Source organism: Zeugodacus cucurbitae, chromosome 2 (assembly GCF_028554725.1).
Source record: "Zeugodacus cucurbitae isolate PBARC_wt_2022May chromosome 2, idZeuCucr1.2, whole genome shotgun sequence".
Taxonomy (NCBI): Eukaryota; Metazoa; Arthropoda; class Insecta; order Diptera; family Tephritidae; genus Zeugodacus; species Zeugodacus cucurbitae.
Window position 1 is genome coordinate 21,641,476 of NC_071667.1, and position 16,009 is coordinate 21,657,484.

Sequence of the window (16,009 nt, forward strand, 5' to 3'; positions counted from 1 at the left end):
TAGCTAACAACTAGGTCCAAAGAAAGACTCTAGTCACTCTGAGGCTCAGTCCTCTGTGATAAAATGATATACGAGCTCTTTTCATTCAACAGTAAAGACTCTCTACATCCAATAAAGCTCTACCCGAGTTCCCTAATTGTAATCCAAGATTTTTATGACATTTTTTAATAACCTTAAGAGTCTTAAGTTAAGACTGCAAATTCTGCTAAAGACCATTTTTTATTCCTCTCATACAATTTGAATATTTGTATTTATCACTTTGAATAAATCTGAAGAAATAGTACAGGGTAAAGCTGGAGAGCAAGCTAATGGCCTTTTCGCACAGCCAAATTAATTGATCAATTAAAATTATAACTGAGAAACCAATTTTTGCACTTTGCGCTGCCGGCGACGATCAGCTGTTGTACATTTTTGTTTTCGCATTTCATATGAAGTTGGTAAGTTTCATCAGCTGATTGTTATTTTATCAATAAATAGCAGCGATATCTACCGTCGAGTTGCATTACTGCTATTTTATCAAAAACACAACAAAATTTACAGCGTGGACTAGGACAAGGGAGTTTCTTTATAAATACTAAAAAAAATGAATATTTATAAATTTTTTAAGAACATTTTATTAAAGCTTTATACAATAGTTTTTCTTTTATAAAATAGTACAGCTAATGGCAGCGTTAATGGTTTCGTTGTGATCACATTGGTGGCGAGAATATTTTATGACTAATATTTGCTACAACTAATGACTTGATATTTTCTCTAAAAAAATAAATTAAATTCTTACACTACTATAAATATTTACATATACGCCTTAGTTACGCATGCGCCAAGAATTCTTGATCATATCCGCCGCCTTCTCAGCAATCATTATGACAATAGCGTTGGTATGACCAGCAGGAATCGTTGGCATAATCGAAGCATCGACCACACGCAGATGTTTAATGCCATGCACACGCAACTGTGGATCCACTACTGCAGCGGTATCTGTCGACGGACCCATTTTGCAGGTGCCCGCCTGATGCTGCAGACTAGAACCATAACGACGCAGACAACATTTCCAGTAAGCCTTGCTTTGGAAGGTCAGATGTTCACATCCCAAGAAGGGTTTCGCATTGAATTTAGTGCCGAGGCGACGCATAGCTTTTGATTGTGTTATTTGAAAGATCTGCAAAGTAATTGGTAGAGTTATGACTGTTCATTAATGGATTGCTGTAGCAGCAACTTACCATTTGCACACCCTCCAACATTGCGCGTATATCATTGGGATCTTGCATATAGTTCGGTTCCATGCGTGGCCAATGAAATGGATTTGTGCTGCGCAAGGAAATGCGACCTCTACTACTGGGACGCAATAGAACAGGTACGAGACCAAATGTTTCCTAGAAAGTAATTTATAAAGTATTTACTTCAGGTATAAGTAATGGTTTCTAATAACACTAACTTTTTCGTGTAGACCCTCATAAACTTTATAGTAAAACTCATCCGGCATACCGAGTAAATCACGCAAAGAACCCATATGATCACCGCTCAGCGAGCCAGCGCCCAAGACAATCTCCATATCGGCATAGTCCTTATCTGCGTTAAAGAACACAATCAAAAAAAAATTCAAGGAATATTTTTCGCGAAAGATACACCTACCAACAGTCGAGTTCGGCGTACGCACAAAAGCGAAACCTTCCGCCCCACCGGGTATTGTATAAGGCCCTCTACCTTCCAATATATAGTGTAAGATATCGGTTGGATTCATCAGGCGGTGATCATTCAAAGTCTTCGTGTCATTCACTAGAAACACCAAGCCATTCAGCGTCACATGATCCTGTAAATTATAGCCTACTTGCAGATCACGCACTACAGGAATACCTAGCTCTGACAAATGCGCACGTGGTCCTATTCCAGACAACATTAATAACTGCGGCGAGGCGATTGCACCTGCCGAGAGTATAACCTCTTTTCTGGCCTTCACCACATGACGCTGATGTTGCTTCACAAACTCCACGCCAGTTGCCACTTTACTCACCGGATCCACAAGTATGCGCGTGACCCAGGACTTCATGGAAATGTGTAAATTTGGACGACCAGCAATAGGTCTTATGAATGCTTTACTCGTACTGCAACGTCGACCGTTACGTAGATTTGCCTGCGCACGCGCAAATCCCATCAACTGCTCACCATTTGTATCCGTGATTTCGTAACCCATTTCGTGACTTGATTTCAGAAAAGCTTTCAATATGCGTGACTTAAAATCGGTATAGCTGACATCTAATGGACCATTGCGGCCATGGTAGGGTGACTTGCGCAATTCTTCGATGCCGATATTTTCAGATTTTTTAAAATATGACAAGACTTCATTATAGCTCCAACCCTGATTGCCGAGCGCAGCCCAGTGATCGTAGTCTTTGCGATGTCCACGTGTGTATAGCATAAAATTTATAAGACTTGTACCACCGATACCACGTCCTTTGGGCCAATTGCAGACACCACCTTTGAGCCCCTGGCAAGCGTTTGGCGTCGGATCAGACTTGTAACCCCAATTGTAGCGTGTCATCTGCGTTAGCGCGGCAGTGAGAGGCACGTCACTGAAATCATAGAGAGAGAGTAATGTTAAGTGAGCAACTTTTTAAAAGGTAGTTTTCTATTTATAAGGACTTGACTGTTACACTAGTTAAAGTTAAAAATCATAAGCGCATTCCCAACCGAGTTTTATGCCCGAGGCCTGTTTCCAATAATAGCCTGGACCCAATAACAAAAAGCATTAAAAAAATCATATTTCAAACTTCTGGAAACATCTCGGAGTGAATCCGGTGAGGTATGTATATACTGATTTTGCTTGAAGACTTCGTATTGTACCAAAGTATACGAGCTTTACCACATCAGACGTAGATTCTTGACCTTGCTAAAGACTTACTCCAACATAGAGAATTACAATTCACTTACCTCAAGAACGTCTCCTGATCTCCCGCCTCCAGCAGCAACACCGTCGCATTGGTGATTTCACTAAGACGATTAGCAACAACACAACCACCCGAACCAGCGCCGATAATTATGAAATCATAAGCCTCCTCGAACGTTTGTGTATCGGGTAGACGCGTATTGAGTAGAGAGGTTTCGAAATTGCGTGCCAATTCGACGAGTGGCTGAGCACTCATTAGCAACGGCAAAGTGGCAAGCCAGAGGCTGATGCAGCTCCAGCGGATGTGCGACATACTCGTGCTGGTTATTGTAGTAAGCGTTTAGCGGAGTGGATGAGCGGCAGCCAGTACCTGTGAATGAGATGAGAGGAAGAGAGAGGAAGGAATGCATTAGATGAGAGTATATATGTAACTATAAACAAAACATTGTTATTTGTTGTGCAAAAAAAAATTGTGAAAACACTGCTATTCGATTGCATCGCTATGTATGTACATTTGAGTGCAAATAAGTGGCACAGCTACTTAGCGTTTTGGTGCTAATTGTATGCGCTACTTTTAGTGCTAAATTAAGTTCTAATTCACATTCTGAGTGGTGTTAAGTAGGCAAACAGCGCACGGCCTTGAGTGCCATTTATTGCACAACTTTTGATTGCTGTAGTCATCTTAGCAAATATTTGTGTATTTTTGGCATTTTTATTATACTCTCGCAACAAAAGTTGCTAAAGAGAGCATTACAGTTTTGTTCACATAACGGTTGTTTGTAACACCCAAAACTAAACGAGTTAGATATAGGGTTATATATACCAAAGTGATCAGGGTGAAGAGTGGAGTTCAAATCCGAATGTCCGTCCGTCCGTCCGTCTGTACAAGCTGTAACTTGCGTAAAAATTAAGATATAGGAAGGTTGCTTTCGACAATGAGCAAAATCGGACCACTGCCACGCCCACAAAATGGCGAAAACCGAAAACACATAAAGTGCCATAACTAAGTCATAAATAAAGCTATGGAAATAAAAGTTGGAATGAAGGATCGCACTATGAAGAGGCATATTTGGATGTATTTTTTTGGGGAAGTGGGTATGGCCCCGCCCCCCCAAATAGGTTTATTGTATATATCTCGCAAACTAATAGAGCATATAAACCAAACTTTCTGCAGTCGCTTTTTTTAGCCATTTCCTTAAACAGTTCAAAAATGACAGAAATCGGATAATAACCACGCCCCCCTCCCATACAAAGGTTAGGTAGAAAATTACTAAAAGTGGGTTAACTCACTAACCAAAAACTAAATTTCACATAAGAAATGGCAGATGGAAGCTACACTCAGATTTTTTTACAAAATGGAAAATGGGCGTGACGTCGCCCACTTATGGGTCAAAAATAGTTTCCTTACATCCCAATGATATATTGTGAAAATAGGCCAAATCGCTCCACAACCACGCCTACTTCCTATATATATATGATGAATATGTGGATAAAATTGTATATTATTAATATAAATAAAGTTAAATAAATAAATTGCGAGAGTATGAAATGTTCGGTTACACCCGAACTTAGCCCTTCTTTACTTGTTTTTTGTTTGTATTTATTGCTAAATAACTACCTAAAGCGGACTACCCACCCGCTTCCACTCCTTATCTAAATCCTCCTTAATAAATCTTAGCACAATAAAATTCTCTATACTGATTTCCTCCCTTGATTTCTCAACCTTATCTTACAGTGAAATCTCAAAAATAATAAATAAAATAAAAGAGAAATTAACACTTCCGTCGAAAGAACTCATTAATACAAGTAAATAATGTAATAACATAAGTTCTTTTGCATTCAATGAGAAGACGTAAGATTCTTGACCCTGAAGCGCTACTTTCGATAATTGTGCTCTTTTAGCACCACTTTGGCAAACCTGTTTACGACAGCTCAAGTTCAAAATCAACTGACTGCAACGGACGCCAAGTCGCTACAACAGCACATAAGTATCTCTAAAACCATAAGTTAGGCGAAAATGAACGCAAAAAGCAAAACAAAAAAAACCAAATCGAACAAATGAACTGCATACGAAAAGGCAATCAAAACAAACTAAAATGGCAAAGACCGGTTCAGTGCCGCTTTCAGGCGAATCAAAACAAAAACGGCGAAATGCGTACAAAAACAACAACAATAATAGTATATACAACAACGAAAATACACACGAAGCATGTTTTTCTTTTAACAACCGTTTTCGAGGCGCTCATTATTGAAGCATTATAACTCTTTTCACCATAAAAGACGACAATTTCGCACAGAAATGCTTAAATATGCGACATTTACAATCCTTTGTGTTGTTGCAATTTTATTGCTTTTTGTCGAATATTATTTTTGCATCTTTCTTGAACCACGAAGAGAGCGGCAGCGCTGACAGCAGCTTCGCTTTTTATTGGTGTCAAAAATCACTTAGCCCGTTGATTAAGTTGACCATGGTTGGAGCATCTTGTAGTGATATGGGTACTTGACATTCCACTTGATACATCATTTTTAATAATATTGACAATTCAATTTTCAATTTGCTTTGCAACAATGTTTAAAATTTGTTTTTAACTTATACAGGGCGCTGCAATATGTTTGTAACTGATTAAAACAGACTATAACTTTAAGAGATTTTTGATTTTTTGTTTCCCAGTTCTCAACTCGAAATCATAAAAATTGTTAAATTTATGATAGAACGATTTATTGTACGTGGAATAAGATGGAAAAGAGAAATTAAAAATACAAATTTATTCTCCTTAGAACTTAACAATGGTTCTAACTAAATAATTTGCTCTTGTGACCGATTAATACTTCGAAGTTCTCTTCCTTTAAACTAAGCGATACATTTGACTTACTAATTGTTATTATCGATATTTTTTTCAATTGCCTTTGGACCACAAAAGATCGATCAATTCCTTGTTTAGCAGTCATATCCTTCCCATGTCAAGGTAGACTCATATTTTAACTATGCCTAGCAGTCAAATTTATGTTTTTTATTTTATTTAATTAACTGCTATCTGCACACCCTGTATAATTGAAATGCATTTGACGTCATTATTTACAGTAAATGCAATTAAATTGAGGATGTATTGGTAATGCAAACGTGCATGCGTACTAATGATGCGCACGCGCGTCACGCTGTTAAATATTTGAAACATTTATTTGCACCGAACACAGAAGACCTTCATTACAGCAAATTGCATGCAAATTGATAGGAATAGAACTACAAAGTTGTGCAATGTATTGGGTCTATTTATACTTCCATTCAATATTCTGAAGTATTTCGATGCATTTTCTTCTAATGTGGTTGCCAGCGTTTCGAAAGTGACCTCAATAAGAATTTGCTGAATTTGATTTTTGAACGGTTTTCTCAAACGAAACAACTTCTCGAAGAAATATGACTCATTTGAAAACATAGTAGTGGTACTCATTTAACGTTGCAATGATATAAATATAGTAAATTTGCAATATGGCAACAAATGTTAAATGAGCGCTCTTTGGCAATATTGTGGTAATATCAGCTTATTGTGAATTAATTGTAAGCATGCCATGAATGCCACTGAAAAAGGTCTCGCATATTTGCAAGATTGTCGTAAAATGAAATGCATGTAAAAATTAACAGCTGTTTTACGATATTCTAATTTTACGTTTACGACGTTAAATGAGTACCACTAGTATATCATTATTTACTACGTAGAATTATAATTTTAGAAGATTATTTTAAGTTGAGTGATTCTAATCAAAATTACTAAAATAATTTCTGAAGAATGTGTTTAGCTGTTTAATTAATGTATATATTAGCATACTAACAAAATATTTAAGAAAACTTAAAAATGTTATATTCACCACGTGGTGAGTATTAAGAAATAAAAATATATTAAGAATTTAGTGTTTATAAAAGAAAAAAATATTATGATCAACAGCCGTGTATTAAAATATATATTCACCACGAGGTGAAAATTAAAATATTAGCAAAATTATAATGTAATATTGCGTAGAGTTAAACACAAATTAGTTTATGGCAATATATAACGCTAAAATATTATAGAAACAACATTCACCATTCTATATGTCTCAATAATAATTTAAACAAATTCAATATAGCTAAATGTGAACCTTTACTATTATTAGCTGCATGCACATGTATGGAATTTCAATGCTATTTAATTGGTTTATTGGGTCGATTTTTGCATGTTTAAGTTTCACTGACACATTTTGAAAATGCAAAAATGTGTATGATAGACAAAGTAAACATTTTTGTACCGATTAATACATTTTATTTATAGGTTTACATACATACATATACACATTTCTTTATTTTATTTAAATTTATTATTGTTTTTGTATGAGGTTCTAATTTCTCTCGCTTTTATTTCTACTTCACTTTTCTGCACATAAACCTTCACAGACGGATCTAATACTTTCATTTAATTGACATTCTAGGTACAACGCATCATCAATCACCGCTATAAATCGACAACAACAACGAACAATGAGTATTTTGATTCGCTCATCGTGGTTGTGAGTGCATGAATTGACGCTTGCGGCGAACTATTTGCAAGGTATGTACATAAATATATATTTTAATTAGTAAAGAGGTGTTAAAAATATAACTTATTTAAGAAATAAAAGCACCAAAGATTGTGTTTGTGCTGTCTCATACATTATGAACTCCATTGGCATGGAAGTATTTAAATATAATTTATTAGTTGAATTAGCACTTAATAAAAGTGTTTTCTGTCACGTTCATTATATTAAATTCTAAAAAAACATATTTATTGCTTAGTGATCGTAATCATGAATTCCTAAAGTTCAAGTTCCTACTTTACTAAATTGCTAGTAACAAAATACTGAGAATTTTTTAGTTTTAATTATGTTGTTAAATTTTTTACCATACGCAAAAACCAAACTTTTTTTATTTATATTAAAAAATAAACTAATAAATATTTTTTATAAATATGTGTCCAAAAGCGAAATTCTGTTTTATAAATAAAAACTTCATTTTTTCTTTATCATCTCTTCTATTATATTATTTATTTTACAATAATATTATTATTACTTTTTTGTTATCTTTTTTGCAAATTTTTAAAGGATTTAAAATTTTGCTAATTTATTATTTTATTCATACCAGTTGTCCATATTTTTTTATTTTTACTATAATTTACACCAAATTATTTATTGCTATTAATTTATTTAATTTTATGTTTAATTATTTGTTAATCTATATTTTTTAGATATTAATTTTTATACTCTCGCAACAAAAGTTAGTTTTGTTCACCTAACGGTTGTTTGTAAGTCCTAAAACTAAACGAGTTAGATATAGGGTTATATATACCAAAGTGATCAGGGTGACGAGTAAAGTTCAAATCCGGATGTCTGTCTGTCCGTCCGTCCGTCTGTCCGTCTGTCCGTCCGTGCAAGCTGTAACTTGAGTAAAAATTGAGATATCTTAATGAAACTTGGATCACGTGTTCCTTGGCACCATAAGAAGGTTAAGTTCGGAAATGGGCGGAATCGGACCACTGCCACGCCCACAAAATGGCGATAACCAAAAACACATAAAGAGCTATAACTAAGCCATAAATAAAATTATGAAAATAAAATTTGGAACATACGATCGCATTAGGAAGGGGCATATTTGAATGTAATTTTTTTGGAAAAGTGGGCGTGACCGCGCCCCCAAATAGGTTTTTTATATATATCTTGCAAACCAATAAAGCTATATAAACCAAACTTTCTGCAGTCATTTCTTTTCGCCATTTCCTTATACAGTCCAAAAATGAAAGAAATCGGATAATAAACACGCCCACCTCCCATACAAAGGTTAGGTTGAAAATGACTTAAAGTGGGTTAACTCGCTAAGGAAAAACGTCAGAAGCACTAAATTTCACATAAGAAATGGCAGATGGAAGCTGCACTCAGATTTTTTTACAAAATGGAAAATGGGCGTGGCGTCGCCCAGTTATGGGTCAAAAACCATATCTCAGAACTACTCGACAGATTTCAATGAAATTCGGTATGTAATATTTTATTGACACTCTGATGACATGTGTGGAAAATGGATGAAATCGGTTCACAACCACGACTACTTTCTTTATAACTCACTTTTGAATTCCATCTGAATCCTTCACTTCATAACATATACATTAGGGGCCAATGATGATAGCGAAATAAAACTTTACACAAATACAGTATATGATCTGTGTCATCACTTGTGAAAAAATTGTCGAAAACGGACTATAACTTTTCAAGGCCCCAGACATGGGCGTCCGCAGAAAATGACTAAAAGGGGGGCAAATCTATTTTTATTTTTTTAATTTAATAAAAGCCTTCTATTTTCTTCCGCGAATTTCGTGAGAATCTTATCAATAAATTGCTTGTCGTCATTTACGGCTCTTTTGTGTATGCTCAACATGCAAAGACCTTCAAATAGAAAAAGAGTGATTAAAAAATAAAAAAAATCATACAGAACAAACCAATGAATGATCTTTCTATGGTGGCAATTGTATATAGAAGAGCAAAATTTTTTTAATTTTTGTTTTAAATACAGCTGGGTGAAGGTATGACAAAGCAAAAGCAGGATTATTTTCATCGGAAAAGCGATTTTCAAAAGCTATTATTAACGAGTCCAAATAAGAAATGTAAATTGAAATCTTAAAAAATTCAACTACAGTCGTTGCTGGTTGATTGGCACGATAAACTTGACGGGCAACAATCCTTGGCAAGCAAATTTCAAAACCAAGTTGCAGGGCAATATTTGTAGCTTCGTCAAAATTGGATTTAAAAGTGCTGTCTGCTGTTTCTCTATCAGACTTGATTAATTGCACGATCCGTTTTATAGGGTTAGCAATGGTAAGTATATCCAACTGCTTACTCTGGAACAAATTTGCTGTTGGCTCCAAGATTGCTGAATAGTGCGAAATGATGCACAGACAGACAACGAATGTACTTTTAGCTGCACAACTTATCAGCTGGAAAGCGGTTTTCCTAGTTGCTGGTTTCCTTCAAGTGAAAGTTTTTCTAAACCTTCTGTTATGGCCACAAAGTAATTTTTGAAAACACCTATGCTTTTATACTTTTGTGACCAACGAGTTTCTCATAAAAGTGGCGAATTTGGGACATGTTGTCTCCTAAGTGGCGATTCCCGAAATAATGTAATTACCTCCTTAATAGTAGTTGTCGTGTTCCGAATTTATGCAACGCTGCTCAAATCATTGATCACTAAATTTAGCTTATGAGAAGCACAATGGAAAAACAAAGCTTTTTTATAAAAATCTTTCACAATTTTTTGCACGCCACCATCTTTGCCAGCCATTGTTGCACAACCATCATAACCCTGTCCGATGCATTTATTAGGATCCAAACCACAGCTTTTTAATGTTGATATTCGTAATCAGCGACCCCAAATTAAATAGAAAATGTATGTCGCACCCCAGTGTAATTTTACGTGTTGTGTAGTGTTATTATTAGAATGATTGGCCGTCCAAAGCCGATGCCTTTTAGTTATTTTACGCAAGGAAATTTTCTTTATTCGCACTGTATACATTGTAACTATAATAATATTGAACAAAAAATTATTAAAAAATATGTATGTACTTTTGTATTTAAATTTGAAATAATTGTTTTCTCTCAAATTGTAAGGGGGGGCAGTGGCCCTAGTTTGCCCCCCCCCCCTGTGGTCGCCCATGGCCCCAGATATAGAACATGTTGAACTCAGCGCCTAAGGTTAAATTTTAACTGAAAATATGGGTAAATATCTCAACTAATTTAATGTAATTCAGAGGAAATTGTTTTCTTCCAATACTGTGTCTCTGTTCCAAAAATTATTAAAATCGGGTCACAACATCTCTTAGCTCCCATACACATAATTATAGGTTTTTCAAAAATTCGTTGGGCTTTATTACGCATATATATATTGGTTAATATGTGATATATTTTAGCAAAATTAAGTGAGCGTACCTTGTACCTTGCTGATGAAATTGAATGAAATCGGTTCAGGAATTACCTCAGCCCTCATACACTATATAGGACGATTTTCGTTATTCTATTAAACTTTATTCGGCATAAAGTTTAATATTTTAATTTATCGGTAAATTTGTGCGTTATCTTAGTAAAATTTCTTCAATAAATTGCGAGAGTATAAAATGTTCGGTTACACCCGAACTTAGCCTTTCCTTACTTGTTATTTTTAATGTTATTCAATAAATAATTATTATTAACTTTGTAGCTAATCAGTCTTTTCGCCAAATTTTATTTAATTATATTAATTTTAATTTTTAAAGTAAAATAAATATTTTTTTTTATTTTATTCCGGTGGTGTAGTAAAATATTTATAAATATTTTTGTCATAAAAAATATTAACTTCAATAAAATTTAGATCTTCCGTATTTTTTTTCCAAATTTTAGTACTAAATTTCGTTCTAATTTCTTTGCATTTATTGTACTTTAATTATATTTTCCTACTTTTTAAATATTTTTTCCTTTTTTGTTTTTTCAATTACTTTTAATTAGCGCATGCACATCCTTTCAAAAATCAATAGAAGAATAATTCAAATCTTTGAATTTAAATTTTTTTTTTCGAAAATAATGAAAAGTGATTTACAAAGTTTTTTTTTAATATTTCTGATTTTTTTAAATTTTTTGTTTTAAAAGTTTCATACTTTTACTAAATAATTTTGATTCAAAATGTGTGGTATTTCTATTTCATAATTCACATAATTTCTTTGTTTCCATTTTTCTAAGAATTCCGGAAAAAATTCCTTCATATTTAATATATATTGTTCTAACGTTTTTTTGTGACATTTATTTTCAAAATTAATACAAAAACTGGCACTTACTATTTTCTTTATAGCGAAAAGTCTCGCATATATTTTATAAAACACTATTATTTTTTCACTTGTATTCTGCTTTCATAAACGGATTCTTCCGTATAAACAACAAATACACTCGATTTTCACAAACACACAGTAATATTAATATATAACACGGATATTTTCCAATTATTTTCATATACACCTTATTTCTGTAGCATTTCGTTTCGTTGTTATCGTTGTTAGTGGCAAATCAGTTCGCTGCGCAGCGCATGCGCAAACGTTACACCTTCGACCGTTCGATTGCTATTGAACGCTGTGGTCAGCGGCAACTGCACTCATCGGCTCGGTTGTGCCAAAACGGTCGGCCGGTCGCACGGACAGTCGCTGGCGGCGGCGGCGCAGCGAACGCAATCATCATCATTTAAACTATATTTTTAACTGCGCGCCTGAATGTGTAAGTGTATGTGTGTGTAAACAAGTAGAGTAATGTTGGCAATCTTTTCTAATTCGGTGTCTATAACCTAAATGTGCTATTGTTGGTGCTGCGTTTTGTAAGGTTTTTTCTTTGTATCTGTAAAGCGCCGTGCAAATTATGACAGTGCAAGTTTTTCAAGTTCAAATCCCAACATTATTGCACACAATCATTGGATCTGGTAGCTGAGCACAATGTGCTCCGCCGCACGCAGCACTCCTTCACAGCCAAACAAGAGCTTTTGTGTTGTTGTCGAACCAAATGCGTTCAATTAATTGAAATAGTACTCTGCAATATGCGAGAATACTACATATGTATGTATACGTAAATTAATTAGATAATTATTTACAGTAAAGTAATAAATTTGGGCGAATTTATAAAAGGTGTAAAATTTTGAATTGCAAAAAAAAATATTTTGCGAAAATATTTAACCCTTCTGCACAAATTGGGTCAAAATGACCCAAATTTATGAAACAAACGTATTACCATGCCTTAGGATGGCTAATTGCTTATAAAACCTTTTTGATATCCTCAGTCTGAGTCTTATGATGAGTTGTACGTACACATTTTTTTTCCAGGACGAGCCAGTTTTTTTACATAATTTTTTAAAAACTTTTCGTACGCGTATACAATTTGTGGGTCATTTTGACCACCAAGAAAATTTATGCTCAAATGTGACTAAACAGAAAAAGCGTGCTAGTGGTTCATCATTCGGCAGAGACTAGGGATGATCAGAAAAAGAAACCAGAAATAATACATCACTATAATGCGACTAAAGCAGGTGTTGATGCGCAGGACCAATTAGTAGCAACGTACACATGTAAACGCCAAACGAAACGAAGGCCAGTTGCACTCTTTTCCAATATGGTCAATGTTTCGGGATATAACGCATATGTTATATGGACCGAACCTAATCCCGAATGGAACAGAACTAAAACCTTTAAGCGGCGATTATTTTTAGTAGACTTGGCCACATCTTTGGTAACCCCTCACATTGCACGCCGAAAGCGAATGCCCTACGGTCCTTCTGCAATAAGAGTTGTGGAAAACATCCAGGAAGCAGTCGCAGCAGACACTCCCAGTTTATCCACGGTCGTGCAGCCTCAAGATTCTCCTTTATGCTTCTTGGGTAAGAGACAAAGGTGTTTTTATTGTCCACATACTAAAAACTCCAAAAAGAATTCAGTTCGTTGCGATAAATGCTTGAAATTTATATGCAAACAACATAGTGTAAAGGCAGTTATGTGTATAAATTGTCAGAATTGATGTATTTTTTACTGACTCCTATAGAAAACAATTATGAATTTTTTAATTTTATGTTTGAATAATAAAAAAATGAGTTTGCCATTATAATTTTACCATACTGACGTGTTTTTGCTATTGGGTCATATTGACCCACAAATTGTTTATGAGGGGTACAATCTCAATTTGTGCAGAAGGGTTAAGATGGTGTCAGTCGCTATGATGAAGCGGTTTGAAGCGTACTCTTCCACTTCATAGAACCAAATCGAACCCTATTTATAACATATCCGCTAAAACCAAGAGAGGCCTGAATCGACGAGGGATTATTCGCATAGAGTTGAGACTTTAAACATACCCGCAGGAAAAAATCTAACGGTATGACATCACCGGTCCAAAACATGAATGTGGATCGATGATTCCACCGGCCCACAAATCAAATTTCAATGAAATGGCAACTGTTGAATATCTTCACGTTGTTCTTTGTCCCAGATGCCCCAATTTTGTTTGTTTATCAGAATCAGATCATCGCTCAATAGAATTTGGATCGAAAACATCGGAACTTCTTGGAACTTCTCACGAGTCCATAGAGCGAAGCAATGTCGCTTGAAAATGTCGAACGGCTTCAATTCTTGCACAAGCTGCATTTTATACGCTTTCAATTTCTCGAATTATACGCGCCAAGTCAAGTCGTTCCATACATCAGTCCGAGTTGCTGCGAACGGCGGCGAATGTACTCTCGGCCACGGCCTTCCTGTACACTCCCAGCTACGGCTTCTATATTTTCTTCACTACGTGCTAGACCGTGGTCTATTCGGTCGAATATTATCCAAGGGTCTCAAGATGGAATCATTTAACACTCATTCCAATTTAAAACCTCAAACTAGATTGGAAACCGAGGAAATGGGACGTGTGTGAAACAAGGAAGAGAATATGAAGGAAACTCTTACATATCTAAATCAAAAGCAAGCCATATAGTTCTATTAATATCTTATCTACTTAAACATTCAATTTGTAAATAAGATCACAATAGGCCTCAAGATCTTTAGTATGTAAATAAGTAAGATAAAATTAAAAACTCTTTAAAAAAAAATCATCATCAGCATCATCTCTTTGGAGACTAAAGAGTACATGGATAGTTTAGTTTATCAAACCACTAGACATTAAAGTTTTCACAATAAAAAAAATTGGTTTCAATAATAAAAACATTTACTTTAAGAGCGAATTACTTTCAAAAATGTTAATTTCAAGTGGCTATTGTTGCTGTGTCGCATAGCGAAGAAATATTTAAGTGAGTGCGACTATTAACACATGGTAAGAGGCAAAACCCACAATCTAAAAGAAAAGAAACAAAAATTAAAAATAAATAATTAAAAGTAAACAAGTAAGGAAGGGCTAAGTTCGGGTGTAACTGAACATTTTATACTCTCGCAATTTATTTATTTAACTTTATTTATATTATATAATACATAATTTGACCCACATATTCGTCATATATATTGTATAAAGTACATTGAAAGTTGGAAACCATAATATTAGGTTAGACGCACCGAGGTCCTCGTGTTCGATATATGGGGCCTTAAAAACCTATGGGCCGATTTCGGCGATTTTTAGAATGGGGCTGCCACACTATAAACATAGTAATTGTGCAAAGTTCTGCACCGATATCTTCACTAGTGCTTACTTTATATATTGTAAAGTAGACGATTCAGATCGACTTCAGAGTTTTGGTATATGGGAAGTAGGCGTGGTTGTGATCCGATTTGGTCTATTTTAACAACATATCATTGGTATGTAAGGAAACTATTACAAACCAAGTTTCATTGAAATCGGTCGAGTAGTTCCTGAGATATGGTTTTTGACCCATAAGTGGGCGACGCCACGCCCATTTTCCATTTTGTAAAAAAATCTGAGTGCAGCTTCCATCTACCATTTCTTATGTGAAATTTAGTGTTTCTGACGTTTTTCTTTAGTGAGTTAACTCACTTTTAGTAATTTTCAACCTAACCTTTGTATGGGAGGTGGGCGTGGTTATTATCCGATTTCTTTCATTTTTGGACTGTATTAGAAAGTGGCTAAAAAAAAGGACTGCAGTTTGGTTTATATAGCTCTATTGGTTTGCGAGATATGTATAAAAAACTTAGTAGGGGGCGGGGCCACGCCCACTTCCCCAAAAAATTACATCCAAATATGCCCCTTCATAGTGCGATCCTTCACACCAAATTTTATGTGAACAAAACTATAATACTCTCTTTAGCAACATTTGTTGCGAGAGTATAAAAAGATAAATTTTAAACACGCAACAATAGGAAAGCAAACTGGTGACAAAGCGACAACCGAACACCGAACGCGTCGAGTCTTTAATGATTTGTGACTTTGCATAAATATTTGAGCTCGAACGCTTGTTTTCATTTTGAAATTTTAATTGTCGATTATTTGGCAAAACTGCAGATCAATTTTACAAGACTCATGATTTTTGGTGACTCCTCTCTTTTTTTATGATTATTTTTCATACCACAACAAAGGTTTCATGGTCAGTTGTTGGGTTGATTGTGAAAGCGCCGAACGACAAGCGCTGCGCTG

At 35.0% G+C, this 16,009-nt stretch overlaps 1 protein-coding gene across 2 annotated transcripts; it reads right to left on the reverse strand.

Moving 5' to 3' along the window:
* Positions 1 to 590: 590 nt before the first annotated feature.
* On the reverse strand, positions 591 to 12,047 carry Gld_5 (glucose dehydrogenase [FAD, quinone]). 2 transcript variants are annotated; one of them, XM_011195765.3, is made up of 6 exons: positions 11,918 to 12,047; positions 2,929 to 3,254; positions 1,633 to 2,570; positions 1,436 to 1,569; positions 1,221 to 1,373; positions 591 to 1,159 (listed from the first exon to the last, which is right to left on the reverse strand). In XM_011195765.3, exons 2-6 carry the CDS (start codon positions 3,195 to 3,197, stop codon positions 806 to 808), a joined length of 1,848 nt encoding a protein of 615 aa, XP_011194067.2. In that variant the 5' UTR covers positions 3,198 to 3,254; positions 11,918 to 12,047; the 3' UTR covers positions 591 to 805. The 2 variants fall into 2 exon arrangements, with proteins under 2 accessions (XP_011194067.2, XP_054091939.1); XM_054235964.1 differs by having other exon boundaries at positions 11,740 to 12,033.
* Positions 12,048 to 16,009: the final 3,962 nt, after the last annotated feature.

Bases quoted from the DNA above. Each gene is read 5' to 3' on its own strand.
- Gld_5 (XM_011195765.3), bottom strand. From the start codon at position 3,197: ATGTCGCACATCCGCTGGAGCTGCATCAGCCTCTGGCTTGCCACTTTG. The intron at 1,570-1,632 runs GTAGGTGTATCT...TCTTTAACGCAG, and splicing joins TACGCCGAACTCGACTGTTG to ATAAGGACTATGCCGATATG. The intron at 1,160-1,220 runs GTAAGTTGCTGC...ATTACTTTGCAG, and splicing joins TGTTGGAGGGTGTGCAAATG to ATCTTTCAAATAACACAATC.